The following is a 22,591-nucleotide window of genomic DNA, read 5'->3' as shown; positions in this document are numbered from 1 at the left end:
CGTATCTGAAAGGTCAAAAGTCTTGTCATGTAAATCTGGAAATAATCAGAAAGTTTTATTTTTATTTTTAATCTGTTAATTTTCCTTTATCGTTTTTACTGCTTTTATTCTTCATCTGTTCTTAATTCCTCTGTTGTGATGTTATCTTCTCATTGTCCGTTATTGATTTTGAATTATTTTATCTCTAGTTTTGCATTATTTTCCTCTCTCTTTCTTTTTCTGGAATTTTGCCAATTTTGTGGTTTTTAGGACTTTTGCCTGTCATGACTCATATAGTCTTTTTGTGTTTTTTTCATTTTCTGCTCTGTCTTCTCATTTTAACTAGGTTGCAACATTGTAAAGTGCCCAAAACACAGAAATTGGTGGCTACTATGTCACACCGGATAAAATTACAAACTGTAAGACTTGATGCTTATTGTTATTCCTGATGGCCTTTGTCTTTTGAATCATTTTTTTGTATTCACTCATGAGGCTGTGTCCAGCTTCTTCTTCCATCCGCCACAGCTGAATAGAATCTCAGCCTGCTGGCCCTTCAGATTCTCCAGTTGCTCCTCAATTAGGTCGGAGGCGTCCACAGTCTCCTCAAAGTCCCGCAGCAAGACCCTGTTCCCCAGCAGTCCGCGACACTCCTTCAGCTTTAGGTTGTATCTCTGCAGGCTGTTGTGTGCCTGTTTTGTCCTGGTCAGGAGGTTCCTCTTCCTTGCTACCAGAGCCTGCACCTCAGCTAGCTGCTCTCGCTTGGCCTGGACCTCCATCTGGCTCCAGAGCAGCTTCTCCTTTATGTTTGACAGAAGCTGGTAGAGCAGAAAAAAACAACATATTTTGAAATGCTGTTACAATTTCTTTGACATAATCTGTACCTGCAGATTCTTCAACTTACCTCCAAGCTGCTGCTTATCTTTCTCTCCATCTTGAACACTTCCTCATTTTGCTTTTCGGCTTGTTTTTCAAGCTCCAGCCTCTCAGCCTGCAGCTTCTCAAATTGGAGATGTAGAGGGTCCCTGGCGTGTTCTTCCCTGTCACGGAGCTCTGCCTCCAGCCTGTGAATCCTGATCTTTAACTTGAGGTTCTTGTGACGCAGCTTGATCAGTTCATCCTGGTGAAGCTGCTCTGCTACCAGGGCTGACTCCACTTTTGTCTGAGCAGCTTGTTTACCAAGGCCTCGGCTTAGCAGTGTGACAGATATATCCTGCTTCAGTGCCACAAAGGCTTTCCATTCATTTTCCACCTGAGGACAAAGATGATTATTGGGCAACAAGTTGTCACATGTAAAGTTATGTGAAGATACTTGCAAGGACCCATGTCTATCAGGGCTAAATGTTTAAATCGGGGTACACTGGGTTAACACACGGCTTAAAGTTTCAATTTTCTTTGGCAGACTTCCATGTTGTATTTGCAAATTGTTTGCTCCTGAAACATTTTTCTGTTTGCATTGTGCTGAGAGCAGTGTCTTCATAGTTCTGTATGCATGTCACATCCACCTAGCTCACTGTGTAGCAGCATGTGTAGACCCCTGTACTCCTTCTCTCTGAAGAAATAGGAAACCATTAAAGCTTGGTTTCAAAGTATTTCTCAAAAAAACAAATCCTTGGTTATAAAATTTTTATATTTTAAAAATCATCCGGACTATGTAGGTATGGTTGCATCGGAATTGAACAAAGGTGCTGGCAGTACACGAACAACCCAAGTATTGTCATGAGATTTAGACTAAATTGTTGCAGAAATCTAATTATTAAAAATTAATGTTTTGGTCATCACAAGGTTTGCAGCAATATACAAGTTTCAAGTTATAGTATCGTAGTGAAATTGATGGTTACTGTACCCTGAAAAAGATAGTAAATATTTCAAGTTTTTATCATAATTCTGTCTGCCACAACAATGTTTTGGGAAATAATCATAATGTGTTTGTTCAACAAAAACTCTTCTGCTTTCATTTTGTTGACAGTTGATGTAAATGACAATGTATACTGCAAAATCGGGATATTTTATGCCATACATTGTACGGTGAAAATCTCATACTGTTGCAAGTTGCAACCCTAGACATCAGCTTTAACCATGTCACACCAACTCTGAAGCAGTAAGAAAAGCAAGACAAGGCTATAATTATTTTGTATCAACTAACCAAATCTGTTTTTACTTGGGCATACAGTTGTGTGCTCATGTAGGATACCACTTTTTGACATATTTCTGCAGCTCATGTCTCACCACCATCTGCAAATGATTTGGAATTTAATTGGGAATACGCCTCCATTTAATTTATCCAGAGCACTGGGGGGAAAAGGCTTTTCAGTATAGATAAATACTTTTTCGAGTATTTTAAACATAATGCAAGGAACAATAAGAAACAAGGAGCAATGAAACAGTCTCAACATTGATGCCTCTATATGACATATGGAAGCAAACCTTCATTGAGAAGATTGGCTATTTCTACATGGATGTTATAATTATTCTTAATGCCTGTCACTAGTCTGGACATATCCAGGTTGGCTAAATCATAAAACTGATATTATTTTGTTATAGCTGAGTGTTGAGGATGAGTCTAAAAGCCATAGGAGTAATGCTACTCTGTGGTTTGGTAAAACAGCACTAAAACAAAGTATACTTAGTTTAACCAATGTCAAATACAGGTTTTCATCTTACATACTGTAAAAAAAATTGAAACATTACCTTATCACTCAAATAAAAAATCAAATAAACCACATATTACACCAGCCAGATCAAGATCTTTACCACAGTAAGAGCTCACTTCTGTCCACAGGGATGGCCAGAATCAAAACAAAATGAATCTTCCTTGTAGCTACTTTAAGTAGCTACAAGGAAGTTTAAAGTTTAACTAACATTTTGTTTTGTTTTGGGTTTTTTTGGTTTATTTTTACTTTGCAAAAGCCCGAACAATAAGACCAACCTTGTCCAGCTTCTCTTGGGCCTGTGAGCTCAGCTCCTCTGCCTGTTGTTCAGCTGTCTCTGAGTCAGTGGTGAGCTGCTTCTTCAGCTCAGTCAGGGTGTTAATGTGCTTCTCATACTCTTGCAACTGCTCTGACACAGGTAGCTCCCTCTCCAGTAGGGTGTCGTCCCCAGTCTTGCGAAAATAATCTGCCAGCTTCGTCTGTAGCTGGCTGCTGTGTTGGCTGGCTTTGTCTCTCTCCTCACACAGCTCCTGGAGGAGCTGAATGTTTTCTTCATAGATGATGTCTTCATTGTCTGCAGGAGCAGCGGTGGGTTCCTTATATTCGGCCTTGTCTTCCTCCACCTCGGAGGGACTGATGTTCTCTCTCTGCGGGGTGCCAAGGTGCAGTCTGTGATGTTCACCATCATCACTGCTGTTGATCTCAAAAGTGACACTCTCTTCATGGCACATTAGCTGTTTATTGTCTTCCTCTATCTTCAAAGCCAAATCTTCACTTGTGATGTTGTCCATACTGGGGAGCTCGTTCCCACGGTTCTCTTCTGGCCCAGAGATCGCTGCTTCTTTAAGGACAAGGGCCTCTTCAGCGGCTTTCATACTTCGATTATTTTCTTCATCAGGATCTGATGCAAATATTTCAGCTAGGATACTTTCAGGTCCATTTACAGTTAGAGGAGAAATGTCTGCTGAATCTCCCCTCTCCGTCTTATTCTTCACGTCATTTTCTGGCTCTCCCTCCATTTTTTCAATAGAGCAAAAAAACAACTACCAAAAGTGTATTTCAGTCTCTCTGCAGATGCAGGATCCGTGCCCTTCGTTAATCGGTCAAACTATTCGTTTTGTTTCAGTTGTCCTGGAAACTGGGGTCGAGAGCCAATCAGAGGCGGCCTGACCCTTCCTCATTAATATTAACAAGCAGGATGTGAGTAGGTCGCGCGGTGAGGCTGGCGGTGCGCAGGCGCGACGATCTGCCTCCAACAACAAGAAGCAGGAGCCAGGCAACATGGCCGACCTGGGGAAGAAGTACTGCGTGAACTGCCTTGCAGATGTTACAAACCTGCGGCTTCGCTGCACTGACTGCCCCGATATCGAGCTGTGTCCGGAGTGCTTCTCGGCGGGCGCAGAAATTGGTAATCACCGGAGATGGCACGGCTACCAGCAAGTCGACGGCGGTCGGTTCTCTCTCTGGGGTCCCGAGGCAGAGGGAGGATGGACCAGCAGGGAAGAGCAGTCGCTACTCGATGCTATCGAGCAGTATGGATTTGGAAATTGGGTAAGTAGTTTTTTTTTTCTTCTTCTTCTTTTTTTATGTAACTTTATTCAACTCCACCATACACCACTTACTCTAACAGCAGTTTTGTTTGAAGTGCGTAGTAAATGTCACGACTGAAGTAGCTAGCGTTAGTAGCAATAATGTTAGGTTAGGGTAAAGTTACTGACCATTATCACAGTCCATCTTCCCTTCGCACTGCCGGCAAAGTTGGACGACCGAGCCGAAATACTTATAGAATATATGTGTGTGTATGTGTGTATAAAAAAAAGATGTTTATACTACATTATGTCACAGGCCTTAAACAACACCACTAAGTGACTTATGGCACAATTACTATACACATTTCTATATATTGATCAGTCTACCAGTTGTAAATATAGAGTTATAAATATAGTTTTTTGATATCTTATTGCAGAAAAAGATTAATTCCCAGTGACGCTTATTGTTTCAGTGCACTGTCATTTTAGATGATAACACATCTTTGTCACTGGTGTTTGATTAATACATTTACGTAATCGATGCCAAAAATGTTTACAGTGGTTGGTAAATTGATACCTTTTTTTTACCTCCTAAAAAATCGATGTTTGTCATGTTTTAGTTGTAACCCTACCTTTTTGTATATTATTTCGATAAATGTATGACATATATCACATTATTAAGCTTCAGGAAAACACCAGCTCATAATTTTAACACTGCATCCTGTAATGCACTGAATTTTTTTTGTAACAGCCAAGGTACCTCAATTATTAATTAATCTGTTATATTAAATTTGTTATACATATATGTAAATTTGTCTGATAAATTCAGTAATTATTTTAGTCCTGGTGGACTGTTGTGCTCATTAATAAAGCTTCCTGTTTGTGTTGTTTTTCAGGAGGACATGGCTGCTCACGTTGGAGCATCCCGAACTCCTCAGGAAGTCATGGAACACTATGTCACCATGTACATCCATGGAAATCTTGGAAAGGCCTGCATCCCAGACAGCATTCCAAACCGGGTGACTGACCACACCTGCCCCAGTGGAGGGCCTCTGTCACCTAGCCTCACTACCCCGCTCCCTCCACTGGATATCAGCCTGGTTGAGCAGCAGCAGCTGGGCTACATGCCTCTACGTGACGACTACGAGATTGAATATGACCAGGACGCAGAGAAGCTTATCAGTGGGCTGTCTGTGAACTACGATGATGAGGATCTGGAAATTGAAATGAAACGTGCTCATGTGGATATGTATGTGCGTAAGCTCCGAGAACGGCAGCGACGTAAGAACATCGCCCGAGACTACAACCTGGTGCCTGCATTCCTGGGCCGAGACAAGAAAGACAAGGAGAAGGAAAAACCAGGAACACTGGGAGTCATAGGTGTTGCTGGTAGTGTGGGTGGGGCAGGACCTGGTGGTGGCATGGTTGGATCAGGCTCCACAACAGGAGCAGTATCAGGTCCTGTTCCGAGTACACCCAAAAGAAAGATCACAAAGGAGGAGAAGGAACAGCGGGTTAGGCTGCGGGGGCTCTGCCAGTTCATGGCCCATCGAGAATTTGAAGACTTTTTTGAGAACATGCATAAAGAGCGTGTGCTGAGGGCCAAGGTCCGTGAGCTGCAGCGCTACCGCCGCAATGGCATCACTCGCCTGGAAGAGTCTGCTGAATACGAAGCAGCACGTCACAAACGGGAGAAACGCAAGGAGAACAAAAGTGTAATTACCTCTAAACGGGGCAGTGGAGGAGGGGGTGGCCTTGGCTCTGGGATGGGAGGAGGGGGTGGGGCTGGAGGAGGAGGAGGTGGCGTCTCTGGAGGGTTGGGCATTGGAGGCGGGATCAAAGAAGAGGGCAAAGATGGTGAGTTTGCAGCCATTGAGAATCTGACAGGCTTTGAGTTGCTGTCAGACAGGGAGAAGGTGCTGTGTAACTCTCTAAACCTCAGCCCAGCACGCTACCTGACTGTCAAAACCATCATCATCAAAGATCACCTGCAGAAAAGGCAAGGTATCCCGGCCAAGAGCCGGCTGCCCAGCTACCTTGACAAGGTCCTCAAGAAGCGGATTCTCACCTTCCTCACAGAAAGTGGCTGGATATCCCGAGACGCCTCATAGCTGGCCATCTGTGATCAGGAAGTAAGAAGTTGATGGTTGCAGATAGCTCTGTTGGCAGGACTGGCTGTCACCATTTTTTCAAAGTGACCATGTGAATATGTACATTGCAAAGAACTTGGATGCCCTGCTGAAGAAAACATTTATTTTCATACCAGGGCTAGGAACAGAAAACAAGCATTTATTTTTCCATTTGGAATGGGACGGGGGTGAAAAACAATGCTTTGGGTTCAAAGTGCTCTGTGTGCGTATTCTTAATACGTGATGATTACCACAATCTTAACAAGTATTGTGTTGTTGCAGAGATATTTTAGTGTTATGCTAGCAGGCTCATTGAGGATGTACATGGATAAATGTTAAACCGCAAAGCCATTTCATACTAAAAAGAAAGTGTGGTAAGACGATCCGGAATTTGTTGGGTCAGCATGACACTGATGTGTGACAGAAATTATCACTGTTGTAGCTGTAGATGAAGTTGTATTTTCAGGATCTCTCAAATTAAAAATTTGTCAGCTGTGTTAAAGCTTAAAACATTTGAAAGCCACCTTTTTGTAGAAAGTTTTATGCAACTTCTGTAAACTCTCACCTCTTTAACCATTTGATCCCTTCTCACTGCCTAAAAGGGAATGAAATGATAAAAGCAGCAAGGGTTTGACCATCATCTAGCTTTCCTGGGAGTGAGCCCTAGCTGCCTGAATTCAATTTGTAAGTCCAACAGTGATAGGTTGATGTAGCGCTAAACTTATTAATTAGCCGTGGTGATACATCTGCTGTTAGCTTGTCACTGATACACACGTACTGGCACACATGTCCAGTAAGTAACAAGTCAGTACAGAATTGCCAAAGAATATTTTAAAGTGATAGTTAAGAAGCAGCATTTCCATAATGTAGTCGGTCCGCTAGAGAGTAAAAAATCCTGCTTGGTACATATCATTGTCAGGGCTTCCCCATGTACGAATGTTCGACAAAAATAAGTTCTCTCTGACACTGTTTTGCAGGGCGATGCTGTCCGCAAAAATATGTCATCCCCTCAGCAAATCAGCGAGAACAGCACAGGGAAGAGTAAAACAGTAAACAGAGAAACAGTTTAAACATTGTTATAAAATAGTGAGATTATGTATGATTCTAGTATCCAATGTGAGAAAATAAGTATAGGCCTTAAAATATCTGTAATGGTTGGGATCTCATTTGTATTTCGTTTATGTGTTTTAATGCATCAACAGAAACTCGTATTTTTTTAAAGTGCTGCTTTGAATTTGCCCCAAATGTTTTTATTTTTTAAAGAAGCACCAAGTGAAGTTCAGCTCAGATTTAAATGTGTCTGTATGGTTCAGTATAGGTAAAGAAGCAGAATGTGTAAGGAAAGGCCACAGTTGTACCAATTATCAGTTTTTGTGTGTGCATGACGGGCTGACATTACTCCTCTTTATCCTTTAATTTTTTTGGCTAGTGTTACTCCTTACCTCATTAGATGCACTGGGGTTGACCATATCACATGCACACAAACTAATGATAGGCTGCACGTAACACCTGGTTTGACACACCATCTGGGAAGCTTTCAGAGTCACTACACTTTGTCTGGGAGGCTGAACCCTGAGAGCAGCACCGGTGACTCATTTTCCTGCTTTTTTTTCTACCAGCCGAACTGAGCAGGGGCTACTGCGCTATCTAGATGTAAATTAAGCTCTTGAATCGACTGTCATTTCACAGCTGGAACAGAAGATCTCAAATCACAGAGAAGGAAAGCATGTGAATACAATGGCATGTGTGCTAGATTAATATTTTCTTTGCCTCATATTGGTCTTTTTGGGATGAAAAGCAAGTGACAAGTGGTGGAAGCTCTGTTGTGATAGGCACTGCCTTAAAAGGCGAGCTTTGCTTTTTTTGTGGTCATGGAACTAGAGTTGTTACAATACTGGAATTTCAAACTAATGACATGATTGGTGTGGAGACAGCAAGAAGGTGGGCTGTGTGGGCACTGTTAAGAGAGAGCACAGCTGATATCAGTGTACCGATACTTAAGAAAATGAGCATTGAAACCTCCTGCAGTACTCAGAATCAATATGTATCAAAAAACCTTTGACCACACCATATCAAAGAGGAATGTTGTGATTCTGTTACGATCCAGAGTATAACAGGTTTATCTGTATTTCTCTGATTGTCAACAAATCTCATGAAAAGACCAAAGCCCACAATGAATTGATTCTATGGTATGATATTAACATTAGTAACATCAGTGAGCCACACACTGGAGTTTATTTGGACTCAATCCTATATAAATCATCTCGTTTCTAAACACCAACTCACTGTGTATTATTACATAGTTGAAAATAGTCCCCAACAAATGCAAACGTAATTTCTTCCTATTTAGTAACAATTGTTAGAAACTACAGTGCCCAGCTATATAGATGTTCATCTTCTATTCCAACAGCCAGGCCTGTGCTACAGTCAGAGAAGTTCAAGCTGGATTTGTCGATGATGAAAAATATTTAGGTGCTGCCAGTCTTATCTTTTAAGAATGTGAACTTCTTCATCCAAGGGTTTTTCGGCTTGTGTTTTGACTCCAGGCCTTAATTGTGCACGAGAACCACTGACCTCTTAAAAAATGTTTTTTAAAAAATCACCATTTAAGGAGACTTTTATTATCATACATCCAACCTACAGAGTGGGTCACCTCTGGGACATAGAGCTGTTTCTTGAGACTATTGCTGCTGCATTTTAACCCATGGCCAACATGCTTTGATTAGAGTTTAATGTATAAGTAAACTGTATTGGGTTTATTGAAGATTCTGATAGAGCAGCAGGCCGGGCAATTCATGTGATGCTGAGGGGGAATCAGAACGTTCTAGAAAGGTGATGCTAATTTCCAGCCAACTAACCAAACAGTGATAACCTTAAACTGTCAGTTGTATTTGACGGTTCTCCTTTGTTTGAATGTTTGTTCCTTTAGGTAGCCTATAGTGATTTTTATTTCTCCAGATTTTGACACTGTACTGTCATTCTGCATGTGCAACCAAATGATCCACATTCTGTCTCGAAGAAAAATATGGCAATCATTTTCTTTAACAGTGAAATGAATATGTTTTGTGGGGGGTGGGATTTGCTTAGGTTATGTCACCAAGTGTAAATAATTTTGTAAGAAATTGGAATAGAAACTATAATTGATGACCTGTGAAATGTACAGTATTTTGTGTCATGCTATTTCTTTTATAGGTTTTGTAATAAAAAAAAAAATTTGGATTACAAAGAAGCATTTTCTTAGGCATTGGTTATGGTGATGGCATGCTGTTGAGCTGTCTCTAAGGGTTAGGGTTAGGGGTTATCGAGTTGTTCTGTTGTCCTCTTACTTTGTTTTTGCACATGACGAGGTATGTATGGAGATGTATTAAAAGTGCAAATACTATACAATTCTAAATAGTCCTGTTTCCTCTTCAACAATTTGCAATTGTGTGAAGCTAAAGGAGAAATTAAACCTGTCCAAAGGCTAAATGTCAGCTGTTGCATGCTAACCAGCATGCTAAACATATTGTTCTCGTCTGTCCCAAAGATTTTGCACTAGCAGTGTAAACACTGACACTTGTTGGTGTTGACCAGTGTTATGTGAATGTTGGTTTCCAAACTATTAGCATCGTAACAAATCAAGCTGTAGGCCCTTCTCTATCAGTTCAGTGTGTACAGAGAAAATTTACACTTTGAGCAATGAGTTTGAAAACATCTAATGTCAAACATTGATACTTCTACACAATGACGCTCAAAACATTCAACTGTAGGAACAAGACGAAATAGTTTAACTGCAGGGGATCTTTAAAATTGTATTTCAAGATGTCTAATACAAACACTACACCAAGATGTCATTCAAACTTGATCAGTTTATTCTGATACTGTGACAGCTCAGACAATACTCCATACATATAATTATTCTGATGGTTTACAGATTAAGCTGTAAAATCTTTGACTTTTAACATATGGACATCACAATAACTGAGGCTGGCTTACCAGAGCTTGATCACAATCAAAGGAACTATAGAAAGATGTCTTTGCCATCAAGACTGGGAAGCCCACCTCAGTACATAGTAACATTGCAGAGCTTTGTTTTAAACCATCAGGTCCTGTCCCTTACTTCTTCTCACAGACTGAATTTAAAACTCAAAGAAAAATACAAGTGAGGAGTCAAGGGGCCTTAAAGAAAAGTCCGGAATGATACCAGTTCAGGATCAGCACTACTCAATGTGTGGATGGATTTTACATTATAGCTCACCAAAAGGAGTCTTGAAACCTCGGGGGTTTATGATTTTCTGTTGAACTTTTGGTGAAATATCATGTTTGACCTGCTTCTCTTCCAGTTAAGATGGATGGTTGTGTGAGGAGATAGGTAAGCCTCAGACAGTAACTGACTCACATGACTGATGACAAACCAAAATATTAATATAAAGCAAGACAAAGTCAGATGTATCTGTTAAAAACTGGTCCAGATACAAAGTTCAGTTCAGTTGGGTCCCCGTCCTCTTTGAGGTACCTTAGGGTGGCAGAAGGGTGTCAGTCTGCCTACGCTTGTCTGCTGAACCTGAAGTCATCCACTGCCCAGCCACCAAAACAAATCCCACTTTGTCACAGCTACGTCATTATTTCTAGGGGGCTTTGGCTACGCCCACTAATGCAGGTCTGAGGGTGCGTCCATGGAGCTTGTAGCCCACTTTGGTTACTACAGCGACGCTGCCAGGCTCCTTGCCCTCCACTGGGGCGTGGAAGAGAGCCTCATGCTCGTAGGGGTCGAACTTCTGGCCGTCAGGGTTGAGCTTCACCAGGCCGTGCTTTGTGAATACCTTCTGGATCTGGATCTCAGTCATCACTAGGCCATCGTACAGGTTCTTCAGGTGAGGGTTTTGGTTCGTTACCTCCTCCTTGGGCACGCTCTCTGTGGCCTTTTCCAGGATGTCGGCAACCTCCAGCAGGTCCTTACAGAAGCCCTGGATTCCTGGAGATGTAAGGAAGTTAGAACATTGTTCTGCATGTTTTAAATCTCTGACTGCATTATTATTTTCATGCATCTACACTGTCTGGTTACTCAGATTTCGACATGATGACACCTAAAAGCCAGAAAACTGAACTCTTCGTCAGGGGTATTCAATCTTAACACATCGTAATAAAAACTGAACACTCTTTAGCCCCTTTTAGATGGAAGAGGCAGCACATTTGCTGCAAGGTAAAGGTGGCAATGCGCCATCTTGTCTTTCTAAAAGGAAGTTGTAATATTCCTCCTTTTACAAAAACCGCCACTGGGGTATACGTAAACATATGACGTGATGAGAAGCACGAAGTTGGGCAGTGAAAAGTGACAAGAACATTGTCAATGACATTGCACCCCAACTGGATTCTTAGCATGGGGCTTTTAATTTGAAAGTAGCGACCGTTCGTAGCTTGCCGTTACAACAATAAACGAACACAACCAAACAGCTACAGAGACCGAGGAGATGCTAGCATCTTCCAGATCTCAGCGGCTGTCCAGTCACTCATCTTGATGTCTGCAGATGAAGTGATGGACTGACTGCTGTGATCAGCTGTTTCCTTGTTTTAAAACTTCCCGGCTGTGGGTTGCACAACAGTGCACATCATCAATACCTCCACCCATCTCACACAATTGCCGGCACATTGACATCTTGGAATTAGATGGCAATGGAGACATAAATGTAATAAGTGTACTCTCCGAGGCGGCAAATTGTCAGACCAAAACAGACTCCCAATTTACCGTCTTCTGTCTAAATCCGGACCTAGCTGCAAAAACGACGGCCAGATAGGCGGCTTTTCTTTCTGTCTGATATCCCATTCCCCCACTTTATCTTGCTCAATAAGTGAGAGCAGCTTTTTACTTGCCAGGATTTTAGATCTGGGCTGGTATGGTAGAGGCTTGCCTCATACACATGTGAAGCCGTTTTAATAATAATAATGTAGCTGTAGTCAGAATTATGACAGAGTTGATATCTGACAGTAAATGTAGAATAAAAAAAAAAAATCAATATTAGAAAGCAAACATGCATTTTGAAATTGAAAAAGGTCTCATAAGCTAAATTGTAAAAATCAGGGTCATGCTTGTCTTTAAACAATTCCAGGTGCAAATACAAGTTAACTCAACCAATAGATAAACCACGTTTTAAAGTCACACAATTTAGCCAAACATCTTAGGTTGCCCTGTAGTGGCATCTCCTGGTTGGAACATGCAACTGCAGACATTTTTATTGAGACCACAGAGATGACATTTTGCAGGATTTATCCATAGTAAAGCTCATGTGGAACGTACTGAAATGTAGAACAATGGTCATTACCATATATTTTAGCATCTTCTATCATCTTCTGACTCCTCGTCCTGAGGTTCTCTGTGTCTGCTAAGGCCCGCTTGTACTTTTCCTGAAAGGATTGTAGCAACAGTGAATCATGGGTTAAAAACACAAGATTATCAACATTATGTAATGAAGCTCTGGGCTACTAACTACAGTAATTAGTAACCACGTGTGCTCAGTACTTTTGTAAAAATGACTGATAAAAATGGAACACAATGTTGAAACTCATAAAAGGACATTTTAAACTTACTCTATTCACAAATAATACTATTTGTTGTTTGCAGTCACTTTCTATAATATTATCCTATACTTTACAATGATTTATCAGTCAAATGTTTTTCTGATTCAATAAACAGTGAGCGGTTGTGGAACAGGAGACATACAGAACAGAACTACATTTCACAAGTTCTTCATTCACTCAAAATGTTAATAAAGACAATCTACCATTGATACCTTTTATTTGACCGAAATACACATTGTCTCAGTTTGGCTTGTTACTCTGACTTAATAGTTACAGATAGTTATGGTAACTAAAAATGCTTAATGTGTGTCAAATTGTTCAGACAATTATCACTTTATAAAGATATTTTGGGGCCTTTTTTGTCTTTAATAGACATAATGAGGTGAAGAGGCACACAGGAAATGGGGGAGGAGAGAGAAGGTCATGGCATGCTATAAGGTCTGGAGTTGAACAGGCAAAGTTGTGGTTATATTGCATGTGTAGAAACTATTCAGCTACCAAGCTGTTACAGAATATTGTCATTTTACAGTTTAAGTCAGAATGATGCAGTCAAAGGAGAGGCAATGGTTCTCTCTGCATGCTGAACTCTACTAAACTTTAAGTGTACCCCTCTGCACACTTACTGTCATCTCCTTAAGCTGCTCCTCCAGCTGGCTCTTCTCCTCCATTAGGCCTTTTTCTGCTGCGCTCTGCTCTGGCTTTTCAGCCTCCTCCTCTGACCTGTGGCCATTATTCTGCTGGGTGGCAGTACATAACAATCGCGGAGATGCTCTGTGGGAAAGGCAAAAAGCACACAATAAGTAATGTGTAAGTGCTGGTGGCTGCCTGCTCACTTGCCTGTCTTAATTGTGTTCTGACACCCTGAATCATCTGTCCACAAATGTAGGTCTCACTGTCCAGGCTTACATGAGCTGTTACTGGGGTTACACATTATACTTAAGCATTTGCTAAGATATACTTCCTAGAATGAAAATGAATAGTCGATTAATTGAACAGCTGGCTGACTAAAAGAAAATCTGCAATTTTGCTAGCTGATCAATTGTGAGAGTGTTTTCTTTCAGCTAAAATGGTCAAAATTATGTAGCTCCTGTCTCTCAAATATGAATATTCACCATATTTCAACTAGGGCTGAACGACATATCGTGCGCACGCACGCACGCGCACACATACAGTGTTGCCAACTTGGCAACTTTCTCGCTAGATTTAGTGACTTTTCAGGCCCTCTTAGCGACTTTATTTCTAAAAAGCGACTAGTGACAAATTTGGAGACTTATTCAGATCATCAGGGGAAAGACGAGAAATATATTATATTGTAATTATCCTGCTGCTCAGAGTCATCGCAGTCCACGGCTCCTCTGCAGCAGCACCGGGGTCTCTCCCCTTCCGAGCGGCTGTGCTGGCTGGGGCAGCAGGAGCGGACGCCGCAGCAACTCGCTCTGTGGATTTGAGCCCGGATAGCTGCTGTTTACACTCTCTCACCAGATTAGGATGTCATCGTTCATCTTGTAAAAATGCACATAGTTCGTTTGATGTATATATATTTATATTGTATAGTTATATTTTCTACTTTTTAAAATAGTTTATATTGTTAATTGGTTAGATTTTCTATTCTTTAAATAGTTTGTATTGTTAATTTGTTATATTTTCAATTAATAGTTATTTGATGCATGCACCAACATCACCACAACAAATTCCTCGTATGTGTAAAATCGTACTTGGCAATAAAGCTTTTCCGATTCTGATTCTGATTTTCTCCCTCCCTTTACTGTTGTTACTTCAAATATATTTGTCTCTGTAGTGAGTCTGTGATAATTTGGTAATGATTTCTCTATCAACCATTTGTACATGGCTTAAAATAATCTCTTTATTTTTCTGAAAAATGCTTGGTTTTCACCAAACCCGTAGTCATATTGTATCATATCGATATCAAGATATCTGGCATGAATATCGAGATATGAAATTTTGTCCATATCGTTCAGCCCTAATTTCAACCCAACTGAACACGTGTGTTTTTAAACCCATATACAACAACTGTACATGTTATTTTACTAATTCCTCACAAGTTGGGGTATTCACTATCAGAATCGGAATCCGAATACTTATTGGTCCTCGGGGGGAAATTGTTTTTGTTACAGATGCTCCATGCAAAGTAGAAATAGTGATACAGCATGAATGGAAACAAGAGATAAAGATAAAAGATATAAATAAAATATTAAAGTTGACAATAATAAAATAAAATAACATAATTATATTATTTACTATATTATATTATTACTAACAATAATATTTATTTCTGGTTCTTGGTCCAGACCTGCTAATTCATAGTATCAGACAACTTCATTTACACTGCTGCCAATTGTAAAACTGCAAGCAGCACTTACTAAGCTTGTTATACAACAGTTACCCTATATGTGATTCGATGATTAACGTCCACTTTTACTTGAGAGGGTCATTAGAAATTGTAAAATAACCATTTCATCTTCTCATAGCCAATATAGTAGTGAGGATACATGACGCAAAACTCCATGCATATATCATTTCATTTATTCATTCATGCATGAAAGTTTGGACAAGAAGAGAACAGACTCAATGACTATAAAAGAAACCAAACTGAAATTAGCGGATGTATGAATGGAGTTTGGTTTGCCATTCTCTTGAGCCAAGAAGGACAGGTCACAATTACGGAAGACAACGCATAAATAATATTTAATAAGAGAGACACATATATTTAGTCAAACTCCACATAGCAGCACGAAAGTTAGTTTAGCGAACTAAACTAACAGCCCCCTCTTCTACATTTAGGATACTTTACGTTATATCATCATCCTGTTTCTAGTAATGGCATGCTAACAATGGTATTAATTCGAATGGCAGTATTCGGCCAAACAGTTTGAGACAGATCACCTCCAACACACAAAAGTGCCTCAATAGTCAGTTTATATTTGAAGCTTTTACTCACATAAAGGTCAACGTTAAGGAAACCGGTCGGTTATGAAAGCTAACGTTGCTAACTGGCTACTACCATCGTTCCCAACTCCTCTTCCTGCCGAACCAAGCCTAACATTGCTTTAACCGCCACGTTTTGTTTCAAAAGGTCCGTGATTAAAAATTACGTCTGTTACCTTGATAGCGCAGGCGAGGCTACGAGAGAGTAGCTCTGTCTCACTGCTCGTACACACCAGCTCGCCATTTTCATTATGCACAACTGCAGGTAAAACCTCCTTGTAACACACGCTGAAGGGACGCTCAACCGTGATGGCAGCAGCGTGCACTTTGAGCCAATCAAGAACGTGTACGAAGAACGCCTCCCAAATTTGACCAATCAGATTTAGGGAGGTTCAGATTCAGAGTTTGACGGAGACTTATAGTTCGGTTGAGTTGAAGTTAAAGGTGAAAGGTACACGTGTGACCAAGGACAGTTTTTAAAAAGCCTTATCAGGTACACATCACATTGTCATTCAACTCCTACTGTTTGTGAAGGTTAAATACATCCAGTGCTTTAATATTTTTCTAAGTAGGAAAAGACTTAACTCAGGTAATAGCTTACTGATGCTGCATTAAGATCTTACAATTAAAGACAACATATAAACAACAATCAAAAAACCTTATCAGATTATCTGTTGTCACATCTTACAGACAAAGACTAATGTTGAGGTGAAAAAACAACAAATTGGGCTGTTAAAGATGCAATTTCAACATAGTTTGAGAGGGAAATCAAGGCCAGTCGTTGGGGTCCTCATTATCATATTTCAATCACAAATAAAGCTAATTTCCCTCACTATATGCCCACTGAGTAATGTTTACATGAAAGATATTATAGCCTATAATAAGACCTGTGCGGTGTGCATAGGCTATTAGAGCAGGTAGAACATTCCCTATTATAAATTCTTGACTTCATTGTCTGTCTGCATCAGGCTTACAAGTACGCTTTGTAGGGTATTAAGAGAAAAAAAAATCATCAATTAACAGAGACTACACACCCAGACTACACCGATGACCACAATTCATTATTTCACAAGCCTAAGCTGATGGATGTATTATCAGGGGTTGGGGGAGATGATTTCTACATGGATGGGTTTGGGGCAATGCATTTCAAATACAATGTTGTTGGACCTCTGACAGCTGTGTGAAATTGATGAAAAACAGTATATGGGACCTTTAAAATAAAGCGCAGTAGCCTACATGGAAGAGAGTAACCATGTTTAGGCCCATAACCATGTCTTTAACCATGTCTTTCACTGCTCACAGAGACTTTCATCTTGGGAGAGATGACCACAGTTCCCATCTTGAAGTGAAAGTGGAGGTCAAAGAAACACTGCTAGAGATGAAGCATTTAATGAAATATACTGTTCATACAAATACACAATTATGCCCACAGTAAGACCATATATCCATGTAAAATAACGAGCTCCTCACCAAAGTGGCACCTTAAAGTATGAAAAGCAGAGAGAGAATGAGAGAGATAAAGATAGAGAGAGAAAGGTGCAGAGACAGGCATACAAAGGAAAGAAAGAGAGCAGGAATAACTTAAGGTATAGTTTGAATAATGTTTAGATGAACAGAGAGCTGGTAGCTTATTTTGTACTTACATATGCTGAGACAAAAGGCTGCATGGACCCTGGTGCTCTGAGTGAGACAGAGAGCAGAGGTGAGGAAAGATATGCTAGATTCATCTGATACCGTCTCTTCTAGAACTAAAATAAGAGCTGTTTAGTAAACTCACAATGAAAGAAAAAGAACACATGTAAACTCCACATCAGGGAAAGGCAAACCTTCACTCCAAATATGTCCAAAGGGGAGAGAAAGAGCCAGGTGGGTCAAGAGAACAGTAAGAATGAAACTGTTTCAAAAAATGTACATTGACAGCATTGGTGTCTTTAAAATAATGCAATATTAGATGGTTGCATTCATTACAGTCACTCTGTAAAAGCAGTAGGCTTTATGACCATCCAGGTGGATGTCAGCAAGAACACATAACAACAGTATACAGTATAGTAAACTTACAAATGTGAAGAATGCCTGTGAAGTCCACACCAATGAAAGGCACATCCCTGGAACATTCTTGGGGGACAGGGCAGCCTTAAAGAGAGAGAGTCTGACAGACAAAAATAGGTGAGTGATACACACCAGTTGCATTATACCAGGACTAATGACAGCGAAAGAGAGAGAGGCAGGAATGTTAATTTCACTATTGTTATTTCTCTGGTTACCTACCAATGATAAATCATCCATTTCGGCAAAGCAGTGTCTCACTAATTGAAATTCCCACCATTCCTAATTAAATAACCCTTGCTCAAATCAGGAGTCACAGATGATGCTTTGACATACCCTGATCACGAGCTCATAAAACAGATAGGATAGCGGAATCTATTGGCTAGCATGCCATCAAGCATCAACAAGTAGCGTTAGGCTAGTTGTTCACAACAACCAAGTGAACAAGGAACAGTACAAAAAATTAAGTACAGCCAACACGTCACATAATGAAAACTTAGTATATCCCAAAATTCAGTGAAATATTAAATGAAATATTTATCATAAACGCCCCTGTATTTCTACTAGTGCTAACAACTATAACTAGTCTTACACACAAAACTGACTAACAAAGGCTGACACAGCCAGGTTCAGCAGATAGAAGCCAAAATAAATTGAAACCCCTTGATACATCTAAATCCTGCTTGTTATCATTAACATCATTAACATAAAAGTTGCCAGCGATTCATTACTGAACTCTTACCTTCACAGCTGGCAAAGTCATGCTAGCTAACTAGCTAGCAGGCAATGCTTGAAAATTGGTTGTAGCAACCAAGATAAAATATAGATAATTTCACTGAGCATATACCAATGAAGACCAGTATAAGCATCTCAAAAGGCCTCTTATACTTAGACAGATGACAATTCAAAGGAGGTCGATATATCAGCAACTTACCTCTGGAACTACTCGACGCGCATCAATGTAAGTGAATGAGGTCCAATGCCCAAATGACAGTGTTTGGGACTAATCCTACTGCCATATTCCAGAAACAGGCGTTAAAAAGCACCACCATTTTTTTCAACGGAGGTCTATGGGAGTGTCACCTCTCTGTTTACTCTGTCACTCTGCGGAAAGCCAGGTCAGCTTCTGATGACAATGTTGCATTCGTGGCTGCTGGCCATTAGATATGCAACCACATAAAAACCTCTGGAGCTGTTTTCATTGTTAGGCAATTATATTTTATTTATTTATTTATTTATTTTTGAAGGCACAGAGATCTGGGACTATTCCCAAAACATCCGGGGCTATAGCCCCAAATAGAGGTGGATTTCATCATTCGATGTCAAGATTCAATTCCTGTCGGTCAGTTCGGCAGGAAGAATCGTTCATATTGTTTGTTTGATTGTTCAGTCGCGTATCTGGTACGACAAAATTTAGCGGTGACTCATGTAATGCACAGTTCTCAGCTCCTCGTTCTGAAAGGATCATGCTAATGGTCAACATAAAACAGTAGCTCAAGGCAAATAACGTAGCTGTACCCTTAATGATTATGTGTACTTTTAGACAACACAACAGTTAACAGCTAAAGCCTGCAAGCCAAGAACGAGTGACTGACTGAACGAGAATGCTGGGAGAGGAATCACTGAACGAATGAGAACTATGAGGTATGAACAAAATGATTTTTTTTTTTCCTGGAAATTGTTGCAATGTGTTACGGCCCCAAACTGAACACAACCAAAGACTCGAACAAAAAGAGGCCAGTAACATATAAAGGATGCCGACTCAGCACAGTCGAGTTTAAATGTTTTTATTTAACAAAAGAAATAGGTCAAGAGTTCCTGGCCAAACTGAAAAAAAAGAGAGAAGAGACCCCAGACCAGCCATGACCGTCACATCTGGGGAATCCTCCCAACTAAAGCTGCCTAATCAAAACCTACTAAACCTACTTAGAGAAAGAAAACAAAAAGATACGAAAACATGACTACCAGGAACTCAAACCCAAATTAAAACAACACTCCAGGGACAGGAGGCCAGGGAACTGAACCCAAACTCAAATAAACAACAAAGTAGAAAACAGCAAAAGACTGTGAGGCCAGCGCAGCCTCCCTCCTCCTGCAACACACCTGTAATGAGAGAGAGAGAGAGAGAGAGAGAGATGCCCTGATACTGCCTCCTTTTACTCCACCTGGGTACTGTTATAGGTGAAATGCGTTCATATATGTGGGCTGTGACAGTCAAATTGCCTGAAGCTCCCACTCAGCCCTCTGAACCCTGTGAGTGACTCCCAGTCACAGCCTGTTCGTTCTAAAAAGTGTTGTTCTTCTCATCAAGTAATCAGCCTCTCTGAGGATGAACAGAAACCATGTATCATCTTTCACTCCCTCTTTTCCTCCACACACACACCTCATTCTAATTTCCCGTCTCTCTCTCTCTCTCTCTCGCGTCTTTTTTTTCAGTGCACATCTGACAAGGCGGAGCTAATAAATAGGCATGACATTTCTCTGTGGTCCCTCCAGCCCATGACACCACCTGTTTACATGTCTTAGTCGCTGCCTCAATGGAGAAAAAAAAATAGAAGAAACAAATTACCCCTTCATTTTACAGTAAGCGGAGCAGACAGGTTGGCACTTCCTGATTAGGAGGAGGTTTGTTTTATAAGGTGAGGCAAGGATCTCTCTCGTTTCTGCTTTGATGAGGCCTCACACAGTCAGACCTTGACGTCTGTCATTAATGAACCCCTTAAAAGACTTCTGGGTTGTGCTTAATGTGGTAGTTACGAAAGCGTACAAGCAGCTTCTGTCTCAGAATGGCCCCTTTTGATAAAAACTTTGACTTTGACTTCGACTGCAGGTACAAGCATTGAAATGAAATGTTGTTATGTTGTCATTATAACCAGGTTTCACTTGAATCAAAAATTCTGTTCAAGTTCATTGAAGGGGCATTCTCTGAAAAGTAAGTTCTGGACACACCTCACATGCTACAGTGAAGTCTTTCACTGAGAGAGCTTTCAGTTCCAAATCCAGCTCAGGCTCCATCACTGGCTCTGCATCCTCTTCTGATGGGAGAGGCAACTCAGCAGCAAAATGTTGTGCACCAGCACGATACACCACATCGTATGTGAAACCAGAAGTCTGGCTGAATACCATGCAATACGCATTCCTGCCCATCCAAGTCCTTTTGTAGCTAGCAGTATGGTCAGGGCCTATTGGTCTGTGTGCAGAGTGAATCGCGTCCCCCACAGAAAAGTCCTCCACTTTTCAGTGGCCCACACACAGGCCAATGCCTCCTTCTCCACAATGGAGTATTTCTGTTCTGCCGGTGTGAGTGAATGTGAAGCTAATGCAACTGTACACTCTGTCTTATCAGGATGCACTTGTGTCAGGTCCCCCAGACCATTGTGCGAAGCATCAGTAGAAACAATGGTTGAGAGGCTGACCAGTGCTGGACTGTTTACAAAGTGAGTCTTTACTGTGTCAAAGCTCACCTGTACAGCTGCAGTCCACCTGAAAGTCTCATCACGCAGGCATTCTCTCATGGGCTCAACCAGAGATGCATAATTTTGCACAATTCTATTCTATTTAAGGTGATCCTCATTTAGCAGTGAACCTTGATCTGAAATTACATGCCCCAGGAACTGCAGGCTTTTCTGGTTGAAATGACACTTTTCAGTATTGAGCTGGTGGCCAGCCTCCCTAAGTGCAGCTAGCACTGCCTGCAGGTTGCAGTCATGTTCTTGCTGGTCCCTGCCGTAAACTATGACATCATCCAGGTATTTCTGGACCCCCACAGTCCATATAGTACTCTGCGGAACCTGAACAGTCCTTCATGCATTATGAATGCAGTTATGTCGCAGCTCTCCTCTGCCAGTAACACCTGATGACAAGCTTTTTGCCAAGTCAGTAGTGGAGAAAACAGTGGCTCTGCGCATTTCACTGAAAATGTCGTCCATATGGGGCAGTTGGTGACTGTCCATTACTACTGCCTTATTTGGCTCACGATAGTCCACACACATTCTCACTTTACCATTTTTCCTCAGTGTGACCATGTTGGGCTATACCCAAGGAGATGCATCAGTCTTCTCAATCACATCCATTTCCAGCAACCTCTTAATTTCAGCAGGGATAGCTTGTCTGACAGAGACTGGGAGCCCTCTTAGCTTTTGTTGGACAGGCTGAACACCCTCCTTGACTTTTACTCACGGATGAAACCTTTTACAAGACCCAGTTTCTCCCCAGTCACTGATCGGGCTATGACCTCTGCTACTGGAGCTGCAGATGAGGTGACTACTGGTGAAGAGGTAGCAGGTGAGAGCACAGCGTTATGTTCGCTGATAGGCAGCCTGGCACTGGGACTTTGGACTTAGTGTATGTCACTAACCTTGAAAGTGGCTCAGATAATTGTACATCACTGAAGTGCTCTCTGTGGAGGTGCTCAGGAATGATGGATACAGCAGAGCCTGTATCCACCACTAGGTCAGCAGGGCAGGAAGTTGATTTTGCATTTATGGTCACTGCATATGTAATCTCATGATCAAACTGTCCATCTTGTAACATCAGCACTGTGTTCATTTTAAGAATAACCACTTCTCCAACTTTGACAGTAGACTTGGACTAAGACTTACATACACAGGCAAAGTGTCCTGTCTTGTTGCAGCTTCTACATGTCACTGTATGTGCAGGACAGTCTGGAGCGTCTGCGAGGTGAGTTGATGAGTCACAACGAAAACAGCAGCGGTCCTGTTTTGATAATGCAGTTGGCTCAGCAGGGTTATAACTCCCT

General features: G+C 41.1%; 3 protein-coding genes and 1 long non-coding RNA gene across 4 annotated transcripts; 1 reads left to right on the top strand and 3 right to left on the bottom strand.

The window, feature by feature from the left end:
* Positions 1 to 399: 399 nt before the first annotated feature.
* ccdc96 (coiled-coil domain containing 96) lies at positions 400 to 3,792 on the bottom strand. Its single transcript, XM_037112009.1, has 3 exons — positions 2,906 to 3,792; positions 881 to 1,228; positions 400 to 794 (listed from the first exon to the last, which is right to left on the bottom strand). The coding sequence occupies exons 1-3, from the start codon at positions 3,644 to 3,646 to the stop codon at positions 465 to 467; spliced, it is 1,419 nt and encodes a 472-aa protein (XP_036967904.1). The 5' UTR covers positions 3,647 to 3,792; the 3' UTR covers positions 400 to 464.
* Positions 3,733 to 9,674, top strand: tada2b (transcriptional adaptor 2B). The gene is made up of 2 exons (XM_037112008.1): positions 3,733 to 4,178; positions 5,053 to 9,674. Exons 1-2 carry the CDS (start codon positions 3,909 to 3,911, stop codon positions 6,265 to 6,267), a joined length of 1,485 nt encoding a protein of 494 aa, XP_036967903.1. The 5' UTR covers positions 3,733 to 3,908; the 3' UTR covers positions 6,268 to 9,674.
* Positions 9,675 to 10,113: 439 nt separating this feature from the next.
* grpel1 (GrpE-like 1, mitochondrial) lies at positions 10,114 to 16,121 on the bottom strand. The gene is made up of 4 exons (XM_037112010.1): positions 15,963 to 16,121; positions 13,464 to 13,611; positions 12,585 to 12,666; positions 10,114 to 11,239 (listed from the first exon to the last, which is right to left on the bottom strand). Exons 1-4 carry the CDS (start codon positions 16,034 to 16,036, stop codon positions 10,893 to 10,895), a joined length of 651 nt encoding a protein of 216 aa, XP_036967905.1. The 5' UTR covers positions 16,037 to 16,121; the 3' UTR covers positions 10,114 to 10,892.
* A 1,203-nt stretch (positions 16,122 to 17,324) lies between these two features.
* LOC119027666 lies at positions 17,325 to 18,935 on the bottom strand. Its single transcript, XR_005077468.1, has 3 exons — positions 18,767 to 18,935; positions 17,845 to 17,935; positions 17,325 to 17,466 (listed from the first exon to the last, which is right to left on the bottom strand). It is a non-coding gene; the product is annotated as an uncharacterized LOC119027666 (long non-coding RNA).
* Positions 18,936 to 22,591: the final 3,656 nt, after the last annotated feature.

Source organism: Acanthopagrus latus, chromosome 10 (genome assembly GCF_904848185.1).
Source record: "Acanthopagrus latus isolate v.2019 chromosome 10, fAcaLat1.1, whole genome shotgun sequence".
Lineage (NCBI taxonomy): Eukaryota > Metazoa > Chordata > Actinopteri > Spariformes > Sparidae > Acanthopagrus > Acanthopagrus latus.
The sequence above is the reverse complement of the archived record's forward strand: the minus strand, read 5'-3'. Positions and strand labels throughout refer to the sequence as shown.